At 41.6% G+C, this 18,384-nt stretch overlaps 1 protein-coding gene across 3 annotated transcripts in view; it reads left to right on the plus strand.

Annotated features, from left to right (window-relative positions):
- Positions 1–18,384, plus strand: part of dnah9 (dynein, axonemal, heavy chain 9) — a 149,130-nt gene that overhangs the window by 22,149 nt on the left and 108,597 nt on the right. For all 3 annotated transcript variants that reach the window (XM_020611726.1, XM_020611728.1, XM_020611727.1), the window contains exons 17-34: positions 222–418; positions 527–789; positions 1,008–1,169; positions 2,123–2,345; positions 2,531–2,697; positions 4,029–4,172; positions 4,333–4,492; positions 5,102–5,257; positions 6,405–6,537; positions 6,644–6,921; positions 7,276–7,406; positions 7,500–7,626; positions 8,094–8,246; positions 8,667–8,792; positions 10,528–10,767; positions 10,982–11,142; positions 16,483–16,639; positions 17,577–17,681. In XM_020611726.1, coding sequence (XP_020467382.1) covers positions 222–418; positions 527–789; positions 1,008–1,169; positions 2,123–2,345; positions 2,531–2,697; positions 4,029–4,172; positions 4,333–4,492; positions 5,102–5,257; positions 6,405–6,537; positions 6,644–6,921; positions 7,276–7,406; positions 7,500–7,626; positions 8,094–8,246; positions 8,667–8,792; positions 10,528–10,767; positions 10,982–11,142; positions 16,483–16,639; positions 17,577–17,681 — 3,083 coding nt within the window. The remainder of the gene's footprint in view (positions 1–221; positions 419–526; positions 790–1,007; positions 1,170–2,122; positions 2,346–2,530; positions 2,698–4,028; positions 4,173–4,332; positions 4,493–5,101; positions 5,258–6,404; positions 6,538–6,643; positions 6,922–7,275; positions 7,407–7,499; positions 7,627–8,093; positions 8,247–8,666; positions 8,793–10,527; positions 10,768–10,981; positions 11,143–16,482; positions 16,640–17,576; positions 17,682–18,384) is intronic.

The raw sequence follows: 18,384 nt of genomic DNA on the forward strand, positions 1-18,384 counted from the left end.
CCAGATGTAAAATACCCTGCAGAGATTAAAGAGCCATGATTTCAACCCAGGGAGCAATTGAACAGCTGTAAATTAACTCTAGTATAGAGGAAGAAGGGAGTATTGAACAGTAAGAGGAAAAAGAGAGCTGGACACAAACTGGGTTCACTGTGGCTTTACTTGCTTTAGAAGGTTTTTCCCTTGCAGTCTCTACTGGTTGTAATCCTGACTTTTCACTCCAGACCAGAGAGCAGTTGTGGCCCCTCTGTTTGAGGCTCAGCTGGATTTGAGAGTCCCTGACATTGTGTTCACTCCCTCTCTGGAGTTTGGAGCAGGAGACGGTTTCTTCGAGTTAGTGGAAAGTCTCATCAGTGATGTGTTCAGAATCTCCTCACTGGTGCCACGCCTGGCCCAGCACAGCCCCTTTCCCCACTATCAGGTACTGTTGCTGGGATGCAGCCCCGGTATCTACGGTATAACTTAAATGCTGATCACTCCTATTACCATGTCACAACACTGAGGCTGGTGTCTGACCCTTTCCCCTCAGGGTGACATGGAGGACATGGCTGACCTTGCAGACATGCGTCATCTCCTCATGGAACGTGTGCAGAGTGTCATGGCAACGTGCTGCGAGTTTCGCAACTCTTTGGAGTGCTACAGCTACCTGTATGTGGACAATAGGAAGGAGTTCATGTGTCAGTTTCTTCAGTATGGCCATGTGCTCACCAGCCAGGAGATGGAGGTTTATGCTGAGGATGGCGTCCCAGAGAGCCCACCAACACTGGACAACTTTAGGGAGCAGGTAGACAGGTGGGTACTGACCAAGCAGAGTGTGAGCATATGTTTGTGTGTGCTTTCTAATTTCTGTCTGTGGTCATTTTTATGGTGTAGGATTTCAAATCCTAGTAATTTCTTTAAGAAGCCTGGAATTCAGATTGGATTTAGATTAAGGAACAGTTAGTGTAAAAGACTCATTAAGACTTAACTTCTGTTTACCTGTCTGAAATCACTTCGCCATCATACTGTAGGTATGAAAAAATCTATGAGGAGGTGCAGGTTCTGGAGCCAGTCCACGTGTTTCATGGGTGGATGAAGGTGGATGGCCATAGCATGAAGAGTGCCTTACTTAACATCATCAAAAAGTGGAGCTACATGTTCAAACAGCACCTCATTGACCATGTAACCAACAGGTGAAGTACTTTTTAATACATCCAGGGGTTTTGCTGCTATAGCCTTATTTATTCTGGTATGTTGGCTAACGCTAGCAAACTTTGGATAGATACTACTGCGTAATTGAAATATTGAGTCAGTCGGCTGATTTGCCCATCTCTTCTCTACTTGTGACACTGATCAGCCTAGTCACACCAGCATTAAAAAAACTATAGATAAATTAATTTCAGTTAACTCTCTGCAATTGTTATTGACTGCTCCCCAAAAATAAGGTTTTAGCATGGTTAGTGGACAGCTATGAGACAAAAGTCAATGAGTGTTTTCTCACACTGTGCTACTTTGTGGGGTGACCAGGACAACACATGTCACATATAAAGATTGGTGTGGTTGTGTGTGGACAAGGGTACTGTTCTGCATCTGTATATTTTCAGTTGGTGTTAAGTTACCCATTAATTACTTCAGTAAACAGCTGACTATTGACATTTGAGTAACTTGTTAAAATGTACATTTGCTAGCTTTTGTACTGATGTTTGGAAATTTGTCACTAGTAGTAGAGTTGTTGGATCTTCTTGAGATTGACTGAGTCTTCCAGATAACAACAACAAGTCCAGCTGCTTTGAGTTAGTACTTGAAGATTTTAAAGGGGTATTCCATTCATTTCTTTAGCAAAAAGCTGCACTTGCATAAATTAGGGGACTGGTGAGAGTCAGACTTTTAAAATAACTAAGTATAGACCAACCTCAAAAACACTGCTTCCTAAATTTTCTATAATGCAATTTGATAGCTTTCTTTCCATTACTTCCTCCATACCTGTTAAACATCTGTTTTTCAAGCTATGATGCCCTCATTCTAATGCAGGCTTTCCATTTAAAGTTTGTCATGTGTGGGCTTACAACTGATTTGATTATCATTCCATTAAACTCGTGTAAATTAATAAAGTGCCCCTTTAATGATCATGGAAATCTCTCCCCAGTCTGTCAGATCTGGAGAAGTTTACTAGTGTGGCTGAGGCTGGTCTGGGCCAGCAGGTGGAGGAGGGTGACTACAATGGCCTGGTAGGGGTCATGGGTCACCTGTTGGCAGTAAAGGAAAGACAGAACACCACAGATTCTATGTTTGAGCCGCTACAGCAAACCATCGCTCTCTTGAAGGTGTATGATCAGGAGCTCCCTGATGTGGTCTACAAACAGCTGGAGGTAAAGACTGATGCTCGGTCACTTCACATGATTTTTTAGCACTTCCTCTGTGTCTTTGAGCTGACACAGAGCCATTTCTCTTGCTCTTTCTTTGTGTATTCAATCACCCATTGCTGGTCTGTGCTCCTCCTCCTGGCAATTCATCATCTGTCACCCCTGCTCTGTATCTGTCTGTTTATCTGCAGGAGTTGCCAGAAAAGTGGAACAATGTAAAAAAGCAAGCAATGTTAGTCAAACAGCAGGTGGCGCTGCTGCAGGCCACCGAGGTGGCTAGCCTGCGTCGTAAGTGTGCTTCATTTGACGTGGAACAACACAACTTCAGGGAGCACTTCCGTAACAATGGGCCCTTCAGGTACTGTAGAAGAAACACTGGCTTATTTTTATAAGTGTTTTCCAGTTATGTTTTGTGATTAATGTAAATGCTGCCTGGACTGTGTACTTGGGTAACATTCTTTCCAGTGAAAAAACTGATACATTCTTTTACCGCACATAATTTGCAAAGGGATAGTTGAGTTGATGATGCAGGTAGATACATAAGTCTTTCACACCAGGGTTCACAGTGTGACCTCTTTCACACTGTCACATCATTTTTACATTGTGATTTTATACATTGTTAATATAAAAATATCAAGTATTACTAAACAGCAACAATCCTGGGATGCTAAATGAATATTTCCAACATTTTTCTGTACAATAAAGCGATCAATGTCATACTTTCCACCTTGCATCAGTGAGAGTTTGTTATAGAGCTCACCATATTTGGGGTCAAGGTTCAGTGTAGGTGAACAGGCTCCAGTGGCCTTGCTATGCACAACTTGCAATTTTGGCGTAGAAACCCTGTAAGCTTAACTAAAAGCTTTGAGAAGCTCAAATGTTGATGGTTAACAAATGAGTTACAGTCTGGTCTAGTTACTAGTGCGTTATTAATAGCTGATCCTCATGATAAAACTATAACTTGATCAACATCACATTAAAGACCATCGTCACTGATGGTGAAGTATTTCTAGTAAATAAACATCATAATTGATTAAGAACTATAATAAATAAAGACATCATATTTATATAAATTCAAAGACTTATTTTGATTACAACTGTGTTATAATATCTTGTCAATTATTTTTTGCTTTATAGTAAGAGTTATAGTTGTTGACGTGTATTACCAAACACTTAAAGATGCTATTTTGAAGTATGGAGGATAAAGTATAAAGTTTTGTAACCTTTTGATTTGAGTTTTCCAGAGTCAGCCAGTGAAGGCAATGCAATTCACCATATAGCTTTTTTCTTAGTGCCTAAGTTCAGCGTTTATAAAAAAAAAAAAGGATGTCACCTTTCCTTGTCTGCTTGCTTGATAACAGGGAAGCGTTATCTTGAGGCTGTTACATCTGACAAGGCTAACTGAATCTTAGCATAATGATAATTAATTCATCGACAGGGATGCTTCATCATAATGTTTAATTGTCAATTAGTTATGTGTGTAATTGGTCTCTTAATAACCTGGTGATTATTTTCCCATTAATGTCATGAAAGTCAGTGTTAATTGTCATAGTGTGCAGTTAGGCCTGGTTATGCTGCAGCCAAGTCAGGCCTGGCAAAACTAAAGCCTTTCATTAATAAACACCTACTGATTTATACTGAGCTGGTGCAAATGTGACTGTGTTTTGATGGATGCCTGTGTTCTTCCAGATTTAACAGTGAGAGCCCCTACCAGATGTTGGACATGTTCCACCTGCAGATCCAGGAACGGGAGGTGGTAATGGCTTCCCTGGTGGAGTCTGCCAGCCTGTTCGAGGTCACTGTCTCTGAGTACAAACAGCTCCGACAGTGCAGGTAAAGTCCAAAGCTGGAAGGAAAAAATAAGCCTGTGCCAAATTCTAAATTAATGAGCTGTTACAGCAGAGATGCTCTTTTACATCTATAGTCAGTATCTGAAGTTTTGCCGCTTTCATGCTGGTTTCATTCACTTTGCCTGCTCTCCTTCATCCCCAAGGCGTGAAGTGTGTCTGCTGAAGGAGCTGTGGGACATGATCACTATGGTGGAGTCCAGCATGGCTGCATGGAGGACCACTCCCTGGAGAGAGATCCACGTGGAGGACATGGAGCTGGAGTGCAAACACTTCTCTAAAGATATACGGGGACTTGATAAAGAGGTGAAGGGAGAGCATGAGGAAGTGTAGGAGGCTGAGAAAAGGTAAAAAGGAAACTTGAAAAGAGAAAGAGGAAGAAACAGGGAAAATTGGAGGTAGCTTTCAACTTTGCTTGACCATTTCCTAACCCCTTCCCCCAAACAGAGAGGATCCAATCATAGCCTTAGCAAGCAATACCAAGCTTGGATTTCTCCAGGTTTAAATGGTGGGCTGCAGTAAATGAAATTAAATCAAAAACCCACTGCTTAAAAATGTAATTTCAGCTAGGAAGCTTTCCCCTGCTATGATATAAAATGTATTTATGCCATGCAAGAACAGAAAGGCATAGCTGCAGTAAACAATGGCGTCAGGACTTAGCAAACAGTCAGATTAAGCGCCTTACACAAAGGTAAATGACTAGTTTGTTATGGAAAGGACAGCAATAACATCTCTCTGGGAGTTATGTGCCCTTAACTGAATGGGCTGGAATGTACTTAATGTGTATAACTGCATGAATGTCAACTCGGTCAATTTTACTGGACCAAATAAAACTAAAATCCTGAGTTGCAGCTTCGAGCACTTTTCTCTTTGTCTAAAGCTCTTGCACTTATTTATGGCCTTTGTGTCCTGTAGGTTAGAGCATGGGAGGCCTTCACAGATTTGGACAGCAGAGTAAAGAACCTGCTCACCTCCCTCAGGGCTGTGGCAGATCTCCAAAATCCAGCCATCAGAGCTCGACACTGGCACCAGCTGATGACTGCTACTGGAGTCCGCTTCACCATGGACCAGGTCTCCATATGGAGAGAAACTATGAGAAAATACTGTAGATATAGTTCTGATTATGACCTTGGTCACTTGTTTTCATATTATACTGTTGGTTGAATTATGGGTAGTATACTAGAGCAATTTTTATTTTTAATATCTGAAACAAGCAGCAGTGTCAATATTGTGCCACCACTGTAAGGGAGAGCTTTAAAAGGGGATACACACACACACACACACACACACTCCAAGTATTTTCTTATTTTCTTCCCCGGCTCTGTCCGCATCCTCACTGGGCTTGTTTGTGCTGCAGGAGGAAAATCATATGCCAATTGTTTGTCCTTACCAGCTCTATAGTTTGTACAAAATGCATTGCAGAGGCTAAATTGGCTCGCTTTGATGTCGTGTTTTTCAGATACTTATAGAACTAGCATTTGAATGTACTCAGAGACTAAGCTGCAAATACTCCACAGCAGGGAGCTGTTTGGTCATTTGCAGATGAGTTTTACATCTGCTAATGTACCCCACCTATAGGAAAGGAGAGTAACAGTAGCAGATGTCACTGCCTATAAGAGCTGACAATTAGAGCTTCCACACATTTAATTCTTTACCAGCAACCTCCCTTTAAAGGTGTTGCAATCAAATAATAAAACAAACGGATTATTTATTTATTGTTAGATGCTTGCCACAAAGAACTTTGTTGGTGACACCATATTGTAAAGAATTAAGGGTCACTGTGACGGAACACAAAGGAGCTCCTAACAGCTAAAAGTCTGAAACACTGGCTACTAGACCCACATGTTCTTTTGCTCAGAGAGAGTTGGACAAAGAAAGAGCTAAAACCAGGCTTAACTTCAGTTTGGCTTTTTGAAATGGAGAGTGTTAAAAGCAGCCAAATGACTCAAATTTGATTCAGATGTAGTGTTCTTCCATCTGGGTGCATTAGCATCTAAAGCTAATGTGTTTATTTTGGTGACATTAGTGACCAAGCAGAGGCTTGACATCTGCAGTTTGATTATAATAACTGCATATGGGTTCTTTGTATTAATGACTGTGTGTGTAGTTGTGTAAAATGAAACCAGCCATCACACCGAATGTTATAATATGTTACTAATATTAACATTTTTATAGTGTAGATTGTATGACGTGTGCTGCTGTGGTTTTCTGTGAGCAGGGGACCACTCTGGCTGACCTGCTGCAGCTCAACCTGCACTGCTTTGAAGACGAGGTGAGAGGGATTGTGGACAAAGCTGTCAAGGAGATGGGGATGGAGAAAGTCCTCTCAGAACTCAACTCCACCTGGACAGGTGCAGGAAGGGGACACTTTGTTACAACCAGACTATCAAAATAAGAGTTCTTCATCTTGCCACCCAGAGTTGAGACCAGTTGATGGAGTGTATTGTTCCCATCCAGGTATGCAGTTCCAGTATGAGCCCCATCACCGCACCCAGGTGCCTCTGCTGCACACAGATGAGGAGCTGATTGAGACCTTAGAAGACAACCAGGTCCAGCTGCAGAACCTCATGTCATCCAAGTACATTGCCCACTTTCTGGACGAAGTGTCAACATGGCAGAGCAAGCTGTCCATCGCAGACTCTATCATCTCCATCTGGTTTGAGGTACAGAGGACATGGACCCACCTGGAAAGCATCTTCATTGGCTCTGAGGACATCCGCTCACAGCTGCCCGAGGTTGCACGCTAAATACTTTAGATATTATCACATACATACACACATGCAGTTAATTACAGGTTTGTGTTTCAGGTATACATCAATGACGAACTCATGTGTTGAGCAGCTTTAACCTGTGCCCTTGTCATTCCCATATGAACCCAGATAGCATGGCTGTTATAGCTGTTAATTAAAAATTCATTACTTAGAACATGCTTCCAGTTTAGTAGCTGATACTACACAAGGTTTTAATTGCTCCCGTGATGTTTGGGCTGTGCTTAAATCCAGATGTTTGCTATTAAACCTCTGATTCTCTCCTTTCTCTTGTGGGAATCTAAATCCTCTGCCCGGGCTCCCTTGTGAAATCATCTGTAGGACTCTAGGCGCTTCGAGGGGATTGATGCCGATTTCAAAGAGCTGGCATATGCTGTACATCAAACGCCTAACGTAGTGGAGGCCACCAATAAACCGGGACTGTTTGGTAAACTGGAGGACATCCAGAGCAGGTGACAGGTTTCTACACCTTATGTCTTTTATAAGAGACACTCTTGCACAGGGTTTCTGCATATTTACACTGACACTTGTGTGTTTCTATACAGGCTTTCTTTGTGTGAAAAAGCTCTGGCAGAGTACCTGGACACCAAGCGTCTGGCCTTCCCGAGATTTTACTTCATCTCTTCAGCTGATCTGCTGGACATCTTGTCTAATGGGACCAACCCACACCAGGTGGCTCTAATAATTTTTGCCTGAAGGAGAGCAGTGAAGTTTCTGTTTTAGTTTGTTCATAGAGTCAGAGAAAACAGTGTTTATGTCTTTATGCAGGACTTCCTAAAAGCTGATTTTTAACAGTTAGTTTAGCTCTTTGGCTGGTGCTTTGTGATGTACCCTCAGCATCCATAAAGGGGCGCTGTTGCTCATAGCTTTGCTGCCTCCTTCAACCTACATCACTGGGACATTATCTTATGCAGTCCCAGCTTGGAGAAATAAATCACTGTTAAGCACAACTTGCCACTAAAGCTCTCTAAAAGGAAGTTAGCAGGTGTGCAGCAGAACACAGGGCCTGCCCTTATATTCACAATTCTGAAAAACACTAATGAAGCATTATTTATTTGTGCAGCAGCAATGAAAGTACCAGCCAGGCTGTGAGCTGAGAATAATTGAAACCGGAGCTGAATGTGTATGTGTTTGCTCAGGTCCAGAAGCATCTGTCTAAGCTGTTTGACAACATGGCTAAGATGCAATTTGAAGCAGATGGACAGGGGAATCCTTCTAAAACTGGACTGGGCATGTACAGCAAAGAAGAGGAATATGTCCCCTTCAATCAGTCCTGTGACTGCACTGGACAGGTAAAATACCCGCATAACCTTTTATTTATACTCTATGTGTGGTTGAGTGTAATGGTAAAGACATTTAATGTCTTCATTAGTGGTGTTTGTCAATAGAGGAATGTATTAAATATACTTTTCTTTAATGGAAAGATGTTGAGGAAAATATACATCAAATATAGATATCATAATTTGCAGTATAGGAGAGAAATGAAATTGAGTCTCTCGCTGCCCTGGGGTTTTGCATATCAAAGCCCATAAATCCATTAATTTTTCATTATATCCTCTAGTATTTGCCTGACTCCACTTCAACTCTAATGCTTATTAACGACCTCATTAGGGACCACTGATAAGAGAGGCAGTTGGTGCTCACGTGACACACATTGCAATGTTTTTTTTATTGTATTCATGGGCCTGTTTTTGTTATTTTTTGTGTGCAAGGTGGAGGTGTGGTTGAACCGGGTGCTGGACGCCATGCGCACCACAGTTCGATATGAGATGACCGAGGCAGTGGTGGCCTATGAGGACAAACCCAGGGAGCAGTGGCTGTTTGACTATCCAGCTCAGGTACACAGGCTCAGTGGGATGTATGTATGGATTTAGCTGATGGCACTCACTTTGGTGGTTTTTCCCATTAGTCACCTTTGGCCAGCATCTGATGGATTGGTACCAAAATCATGTCTGTCGCTCATAGATATTTCAGTCTGGTGCTCACTCGCTAATGCTTTACATACACAGTTTGCAGCCCGACTCTGTTCAGTATTTTGAACAGAAAGTGTGTGTTAGAGAATGAGAACAAATATAGGTGTGTGTCTATGATAATGGAACACTTATTAACTGAAAATGTTTGTAATTCCAGAATGCAAGTATTTGTGTTTCTGAATGGCAAAATATGTTTCTGACGTTACTGATTGGGTGCTTACAAGTGATACAAGACTGAACATTTCAGCCCACACAGCACAGCCATTTTAAAATTCAGGACTTTAGAGCAATGTTGAAATCAACAAGGTCAATAGCATTTGCTTTATAAAAGAGTGGGTAAATAAATCATTTAGTTAATTTAAGTCAAAGGTTCCTCATTTAGTGACTGTAGATTAACAGCGTATGAATAAAAGTTGCTGTAACAACTAATCAGAAAGTTTCAGTGACCTCTAGCCTGTGAGTCAAAACTCAAGGAACACATTAAATACTGTAAAGGGGCTTTCAGATAGGATGCGGTATGCGCTGCACTTGCTGTGGGGGTTGGGTGCAGAACAGGAGAGGAGGGTGCACACGTGTAACTCGAGCACATGTTGGGCACCAGTTGCTAAAAGCTTTCCAGGAGGTGCTTAGCAGATATTAACTATGTTTTTCAATCGGCGGACTTGGATGCACAATGTATCTATCTACATGTCAGCGAATAGCTCTGGCTTTAGTTGTATTGATGAGGAGGAGGAAGAAGAGCTGCAGTAAAGAAGAAGAGGGAGTGGGTCTGCCATAATCAGTTTCTCCATTTTCTTTGTGGCCTGTCAGGTTCTGTGCAATTGGACGCGTCGAGAGGTCGTGCTGTGTTGAAGTTAAAAAAAGCTCAATTTGGGCACAGCGCACAGGTGTGACAGCCGAGCTCAGCGCAGCGCAGATACCTTCACAACACATAGAAATGAACAGGTTTGATAGTGGAGTGCAGCGCCCACCGCGTCCTATCTGAAAGCCCCTTTAAGACATTCACTGTTCCTCGTGAAGCTTATTGCTGTGAGACCATGGTCAAAATGTAAGGTGACAGAAATGAGCAGGTTAACATTTTTATCAGCTCAGAAGAGGACACTGTTTTAGGGAGTTTAGGTCAAAGAGGAAGTGGTGAAGATTCTACAAAGTCTTGTGGACCTCTCCTTCCCAGTCTTAGGATGAAATGACATCTTTGACATATTAATGACCAGACCACATAAAATCCACTCAGCCTATCCGCAGTTCTTTGAAGCTCACTTTTTAACACTGATTAGTAAAAACAGCCTTGGCTTTCAAACATAAACTATGTATCTCAATCCAAGTTTTCCTACAGAAATAAAGAGAAAATTCTATTTATACTTTGTAAAAAGACAAAGGGTTGCTATCCTTATGTGTGAAACATATGGGTATATACTAAGCCCATATGCTTCATATGTCTTTGTTGGCCCAGTTACATGTTTCACATTTAGACGCTGTCTTATTTCAGATGTGGATACAAGTAAACAACCACAGAGAACCTTATTAATCTTAAATACAGGATTTGATTACCTGTAACTGTCTTCTGAATCTGTGATTTCTTTCATTGTTTCGGATTCAGGTGGCATTGACCTGTACTCAGATCTGGTGGACGTCTGATGTTGGCATGGCTTTTACCCGTCTGGAGGAGGGCTATGACAACGCTATGAAAGAGTACTACAAGAAACAGGTGACCCAACTCAACACCCTCATCTCCATGCTGATTGGCCAGCTCACACCGGGCGATCGGCAGAAGGTCATGACCATCTGCACCATTGACGTCCATGCCAGAGACGTGGTGGCCAAGATGATCGCTCAAAAGGTGAGGCAGGGAGCACGGTAGATAAAGCCATCTAAGAACTTGAACTGTAGAACTTCTTCCTTAGTTGCGTGGTTGCTGTGCTGTTATTGGAGAGGCTCATGATATTCTACCAAGGTATTTCATTACCATAATTAAAAGATGGAGAAGCACTGATTATTTCTGGCTTTATCTCAAGTGTAGGCATACTCTGTTTAACTGTTTTTTTTTTTTTAAGGTGGAGAATTCTCAGGCTTTTGTATGGCTCTCCCAGCTAAGACACCGTTGGGGCGACAAGGAGAAACAATGTTTTGCCAACATTTGCGATGCCCAGTTTCTCTACTCCTACGAATACCTGGGCAACACGCCACGATTAGTCATCACTCCTCTAACAGACAGGTACGGGGGTGTCACTTGTGCCTTTGTTCCAACTGAGAGGCAACAAAACATCATGATTGCCTGTCAACTGCCTGCTAGGTGAAACTATTTCAACTGGATGTTAGCTTACTGTTGCTACAGCAGCAGCATGCTACACAGTTTGGTATATTTACCAAAATTCTCAGTAAATATTGAATTCCAGACAGAAGTAGACAAAAGCAGGTTTCTTATTTCTAACTGGCAACTCTCGATGTTACCAAAATGATAACTATCACTGGCAGATTTCATCAGCTCTAGTTAACCAGCATATTACATTCGCTACATTAGATGTTTCCAGACTTCTTTTAAAATGAGAACCCTATAACTGCACACGATGACTACATACATGAGCCTAACCCCCAATTCACACTGAGTACTTGATCTCCACACACAGCTGTTTAAATCACATAAATCCCCAGATATTTTCTGTTGCAAACTTTTTACTGGTGTCTGTTATGATTGATCAGGCTCCTGATGCAGCTCTGAGCTTTCTGGTCTCACGTTCATGTGCCCTCTGTAGCAAGCTGGGGAAAAAAACAGTAAAATCAATAAACCCATAAGTAAAAACGCTGTTTATCTTTTCCTATGAGTCTACCTTAGTTTGGTCTGGCCGCTGTCCTGCTGACAAAGACACATCTCGCTTACAGTCTTGCTTTCAGTAATAGGTCCCGGGCAAAACAGTTGCATCATCAACCCTTGATCTATATAATATTCAGATATACTGTAAATAAAGAACCTGCATGGGTTTTGTGGTGTAGTGTTTACTTGTAGTGTAGGTTGGGTAGTTCTGGAATTATAACATGATAAAAAAGTGAAGTTGTTTATTTTTGTTTGGACTTAGTCTTTATTGTTTGCTTTTTCAATAGTAGGTTTCACACTTAACGTTACAAGAGAAAAGGCTTGTAAGTTGGAGACTAACATTTGGTGAATGAAACAGCATTTGAGAAGTTTGGCTCAGCTTGCTGGAGTCTAAAATGCTCTATATCCAAAAAGGGGCAGAACGGAGCCACTAAACATAATGTAAACTCTGACATAGTACTGCTCAGTATTAGCTCCCACACAGTGGGAAAATATTGCACAGTAGATATGCTAGTTGTGAACAGGGCTAATAAAATGTTTGTTCTTTGAGCCACTGACGAGTTAGGATCCACAGGTTACAGTAGCTTGACATGCTAAATGTTTGCAGCTTTTGTTATAGTGGATAAACACACTTTATATGTCAGCCATAATTTTCACTAACAGACTTTTGCACAAGCTTGACAGGCCTGCCATATTTTTAGCTACAGTTGCTGGGCTGTGATTGGATTACTGAGGTTTAGCAAACAGTCAGCTGGCCATAGGCAGTCAACCCATTTATTCAAAAAAGGTTAAATGAAAAGAGTACCTAGCAGCCATTTCTAGCATGTAGTCCTGTACAGGTTGATTAAAATGCCAATTTGCATTAAGGCAATTCAGAGTCCATTATAAGTATGCTTTCAAAAAATCCATTTGTGTTAATGAAATTGGTCTTTTTTCCTTAAAAACCGAGTAGAAAATGCACACATCTCAACTGATAATAACCATCTGACGCTGTTTACGAATCTAGATTTGAATCATGTACACTCAATGCAAGCAAAACCTTTTAGAACAACTCAGCTTGGGCCCTTTGCCAACGGCTTTTTGTTTACATGCACATGTTTTTGCAAGATTCCTGATAAAGTTGTAACGCCACAGAGCTAAATACCTGCCTCCCAGAGCCCTCTGGCAAACTGCTGGGTTTGACTGTGTGGTTTCCCAGACTTACCAGTATTCTCTTTGAAGCCTGAACAAAGGAGAAACAATGGGCTTTGATGGGCAGATCAGCCGCTGTGTGGCTAGATTTCACCATATGGCCAATGCCCTCGCTGCGGCTTGCTACAACCCACACAGTTTGCCTCTGGCTTTCATTTCAATAGTGGACCACAAGCCAGGGGGCTGGGTGTCAAATCCTTTAATCCATGACTCAAGAAACTGCTAAAAGTATGTTTGTTGCATGATATTGTTGCTTAACTTTTTTTGAAATGGAGGTAGCAGGCGAAGAATGCATCTCGCTACACTCAAAGGAAAACCTGATATCACCAAACATCACATTATCTGAAATATAACAGCTGCTGGTTACAGGATCAGAGACTTTCTTTCTTCCATGTACAAATGCTGGTCAGGGATATTAACAGACTACTGAGTGAATATTTAAGTGCAGTATTGCATAAATCATTTTGCCACCTTCGATCTACAAATGGAAAACATACCTGGCAGGAGAAGAAGATACAGGGAAATAATCTTTCCTCTCATATATTTCCTCATCCTGACATCAGTAACCTCAGTCAGTCGGGTTTCCACCCTGCTCTTTAAAGGGAATGAGAGGCACTGGTTTGATTGGACGTAACTAAAGCTAGCCCTGACTCCACCTGCTCACCATCTATATAATAATGTATTCCACCATTCCTCCATATTGTCTGTGCACAAAAGTGCACTGCGTCTTTGGTCACCAAAACTGCAAAGCATTGTTGACCACACCATATGTGCCTCGCTAATGGAATTTAGCCACAAGCTTAACACTGCACCCTATTGCAGGAAAATAGAGCCCTGAGTTTAAGTGCTGTGAGAAGAATACATCTAGCAACATCTAGCCTAGTTTTGGTAATGCGGAATCATTCACACACTTTATTGTAATCAGTTTTGACTAAAACTTCTTTCTACTAAAAAATGTTCCCATAGAAATGGTTGGGTACGCCCTATCCAGAGAAACAATTACATTGTTCCTGGAAAGAGATATTACTGTAGACCTTTTTGAATTTGTAATTAATTTGTAGAATGCTAACAAGCCCCCAAAATTAAGCTAGTTCCAGGGCTCTGGTATTGTGCCTGTTTACAAGGCCACTGAACTGAATCCATCATTAATGTTAATATTCACACCTGTGTTCTCCTGCTATGACATGGCCAAATGTTTGCTGTGAGAAGGGCCCATAGCAGAAGCAGCTCATTCAGCTATCATTACTGGCAGTACATTATTTTAACCCTTGCTTTTCCTGCTGTGACAAGTCAGAATGTCTGCTGTGAAAACAGACTATCTGAAACATCTTAATTGTTTGGAAATCATAAACATAAATATAATCTAAATGTTAATCACAGCAGTGATAAAGGAGGCATCAAGCCATTCATTCATTTGTAGCTGCTCTGAAAATTTATATAATGAACACAGGTGTGTGTGTGTGTGTGCTTGTTTATCACACGTAGACTGTAGCCAGTATGGTGTGTTTACCTCCCGCAGCAGTATAATTAGGCTAAAGGAATCACTAATCACTAACACCAGGAATGTTATTGGCACAGTGTTAGCATTCACTCAATACTTACTGCAGGATCTCCAGTGCTGCACCATTATGCAAAATGTCAGGAATACGTTACCTGGCGAACACACACACACACACACACACACAGTCACACACAGTCACAGAGACCAACACAGAGTGAAGAATGGAGGGAGAGTGAGTCAGACAGACTGATGTATAGCTGTTTCTTTTAGAAAACACTGTAATAAAATACGTCACCTTGTCACAGACGGCCAGTTTAGTTTCACTCTCTCATCTTGTATCTGCTTTAGTTATTCTGCACAGGACATCCTTATCCAGGCTCCAGGACGACTGATTGTGCAATTTTAGGCCATATTTCAAGGGAGAGCCATAAAGCCTGTTGGCATTGGTAACCATATGATGCACTGTATACAGATGGGATCATCTGTCTTCTCCGAGCATCTGTCTCTTGTTATGCTTTCCAATATTTCCCCCTTCCATACATCATCTATTAACCAGCAGCTCATTAAAATCATTGTCGTATTGATATTCAAAGCAAACCATGGTGTTTATTGCCATGATCAATAATGCCCTGATTGTCTCCATCAGTTCACAGTCCCTCTGCTGCTGCTGCTGCTTTTTTATTGATACTGGATGGGCGGAGTGTTTGTTAGTCCTGACAGGTTCTGCAGGAGAAGCAATCACTGGTGTCACCAGTCAGCCTGCGCAATAATCAAAGTGCAGGAGCAGATTATATTATCATGTAACGAGGTAATGTACAATGACAGCTGAGCAGACACCAAGACATTGTCAGTGCTGGTTAGAGAACTGTGTCAACTCAGAATTTGTTAGTTGTACTAGTAGCTGCTATATGCTGCTGCAGAAATCATGGCTTTCCCTGTGTATTTTTAAAAAGTCAGTCTAGATGATTTGAAGGGACTATTTGATGTGTAGTCGTTTTCTTTACTGTATTACCGCTCTGAATCAGGGTGAAAGGTGGTGACAGAACATCTCCCAGCTCTGTTGAATGCATGTCACTGTTTTCATGGAAAACCGTATTAACAATAATTACTCAGAATTGTTTGATCATATGTTTTCCATCACATTTTGGGCCAGTTATTGCAGGTACCGAGGAGGAAAGTCCTACAGCCATTTCCGCATGTTGTTTCAGTGATTTGAGGTGCAGGAGAAGTGTCTTTGACCAGTCATTTGGAACATAATGGTGCTCTTCTGAAACTTCACACACCACAAGCCAGACCCAGCCACTGCTAAAACCCCTGGGTTCCTGCAGCTATTTTTCTCAGGAAAAAGGAGTAGGTTTGTGCAAGAATAGCTGGGAGCTCTCAATTCCTCTAATCCCAGCATGTATTTTTGCAAAGACAGAAAAACAGTGTGGAGTTTGGCATTTGCCAGCAAACTAATGATGTGTCACTTTGCCAGTGTTTAACAGGCAATTATAATTGGATTTATTATAGTTATATTTAAAAGATACACATTTATAAATTTGAACTGAAAAATAGCATAAATGAAGGTATTAAAATTTATCAAGCAGTAACTTTGTTCCTATAATCTTTAAAAGAATAGTTCAACATATCGAGCTGCTATTAAACTGTTTTTCATTTTCTTTCGAAGATGAGATGATAACATCAGTATCACTCCCAAGCCTGTATGTGATGTACAGAGAAAGCATCAAGAGGTGATAAACCTGGTGTAGTATACATACTGAGACGGGGGAAACAACCAGCCTCGCTGTTGTAACATTTCTTCTTGTGTCCCTATTAAACAGCCTACATACAGCATGTCAACCACTGAGCTGTAGAGGTGATAGTAGGTGTTATTTATGAACTTTTATATATTTATTTTTGTGTTTCTGAGCTTGTGACAAAGCAGCAGCAGCAGCAGCAATAATAATAAATAAATAATAATAATAATATCATCATTTTACCAATACTACTAAGGAAACCTCCAGTGCCCATCAGAGATGCACACGCCTGTCTGTCTCTGCTGTGTTTAGATGCTACATCACCCTGACCCAGTCCCTCCACCTGACCATGAGTGGGGCTCCAGCTGGGCCTGCAGGCACAGGCAAGACTGAGACTACCAAAGACTTGGGCCGAGCCCTTGGCATCATGGTCTATGTATTTAACTGCTCTGAACAGATGGACTACAAGGTGAGCTTGTGCGCATGTGTCTGTGTCTGTGCATGTAGCTAATGTGTCCATATTATGTATGTTTCTTTTCATCTTTGCCTTTGTCAGCAGTATGGCATGTATTTGTCATTAAAGCTGTCAGCCTACATTTACGCCCTACTCTTTTCATCTTTGTTCTTTTCATCTTTCGTTTCCCTGAAAGAAGAGCTGCTCAGTTAAAATCTGATTATTTCTTTTCTAAACCTTGACAAAATGCCCCCTCTGTACCCCCACTTTGCTTTATTATCTACTCTTGTATACTCTTTCTGCATATAGAGTGGTCTAGGTAGACATAAACATCATCTTGTCATCGCCTTGCTCCTGCTTTCCCCAGACAGGGGCATCATTACAGTACAGAGGCGTACAGCACCCCCGGCTATACACGCCGCAGCGAGGTGTCAGAGAGAAGTGCTAATATACTCCAGGAGGAACACAAGGACTAGAGGCTGGCTTCAGACCCCCACACTGTTAGTCATATTCAGTTATTCACACACACAAGTTAAATCAATCCTCTAGTCAGCTCTGGTTTGCGTCAGAGAAGGATTCCTCTCCCTTGTAATTGGAGAGAGAAAAGTCAGTTGCCTCCTTCATCCCAGTCCAGCTGCTCTCCAGAGCACTGTTCACTTGCTCACAAGTTGATCCTGTAAGAGCTAAAATGTGGGTGGCAGACATTTTAGCCTTTCTCTTCTAGCCATCAGTGCCTTGTTTTATTAGTGTGACGCCTTGTTTATGTATCATCCTGTTATTATCCACCCACTCTCAACCTGCTGTGCTACTGCAATGAATCTTTTTCCATATATCTTCTGTGTAATTGGTGATACATCTCTGTCTGCCATATCATTCAACTGGACCAGGTCTCCGAGACTTCCTGTTCCACTTTGTCAGTCTGAATACCTGTCTCTCTCTTTCTGTCCACCAGTCCTGTGGGAACATCTACAAAGGCCTGGCTCAGACGGGAGCCTGGGGCTGCTTTGACGAATTTAATAGGATCTCAGTGGAGGTGCTGTCTGTGGTGGCTGTACAGGTAAGAGCAAGTCCAACTCCTCTGCCTCAGGTACTCCCAAAATCCCTTTCAGGTCAAGCCTTTATTGTGACGACAGTGTGTGTCTGTGTATTCATTCTGGGTAGGTGAAGAAAAATGCGTAAGCATTCATCCTATTTGCAGAGTGGTCTATCCAAATGAAGTTGTGGTGAAAATAAGCCTTTGAAAACAGCACAGCAGAAGTAAACACCCTCTTCATCACTGATTGCAAGCATAAATTGCTTCAGCTATAAGTCTAATCCACCAAGGCTAGCACCTTTGCACCCCAGAGCTTCTTCATAATTTGAACCTTTTCTGATTTGATTTGAAAGTCGAGGAATGGAAACTGCGTCCTTTGCCTGCCGGTGGTGCTGGCCATGATGCTCAGCACTAATGGCGGCAATTGTGAATGCACAAACTTCAAACTCTCATAAAATGTGCTATAGCAATTTGGGTGAATTTGTATTTGCTTAGTTTTAGCGCTCTAAAGACAACATTTATTTGCAAAAGTGTGTAAATAACACATGATTATATTTGTAATTAGGAGTTATTTGCTTTTGAATAACTCATTTTGCTGAAGAAACATGCAAGAATTCCTGTAGTTCCATTTACTATATAGTTCAAATTTTGTAAAATACCCAGATTCCATCCATCCATCCATTCATCCATTACCTATACGACTTATTCCTGAATAGGGTTGTGGGGG

Source organism: Monopterus albus, unplaced genomic scaffold (genome assembly GCF_001952655.1).
Source record: "Monopterus albus unplaced genomic scaffold, M_albus_1.0 scaffold117.1, whole genome shotgun sequence".
NCBI lineage: Eukaryota > Metazoa > Chordata > Actinopteri > Synbranchiformes > Synbranchidae > Monopterus > Monopterus albus.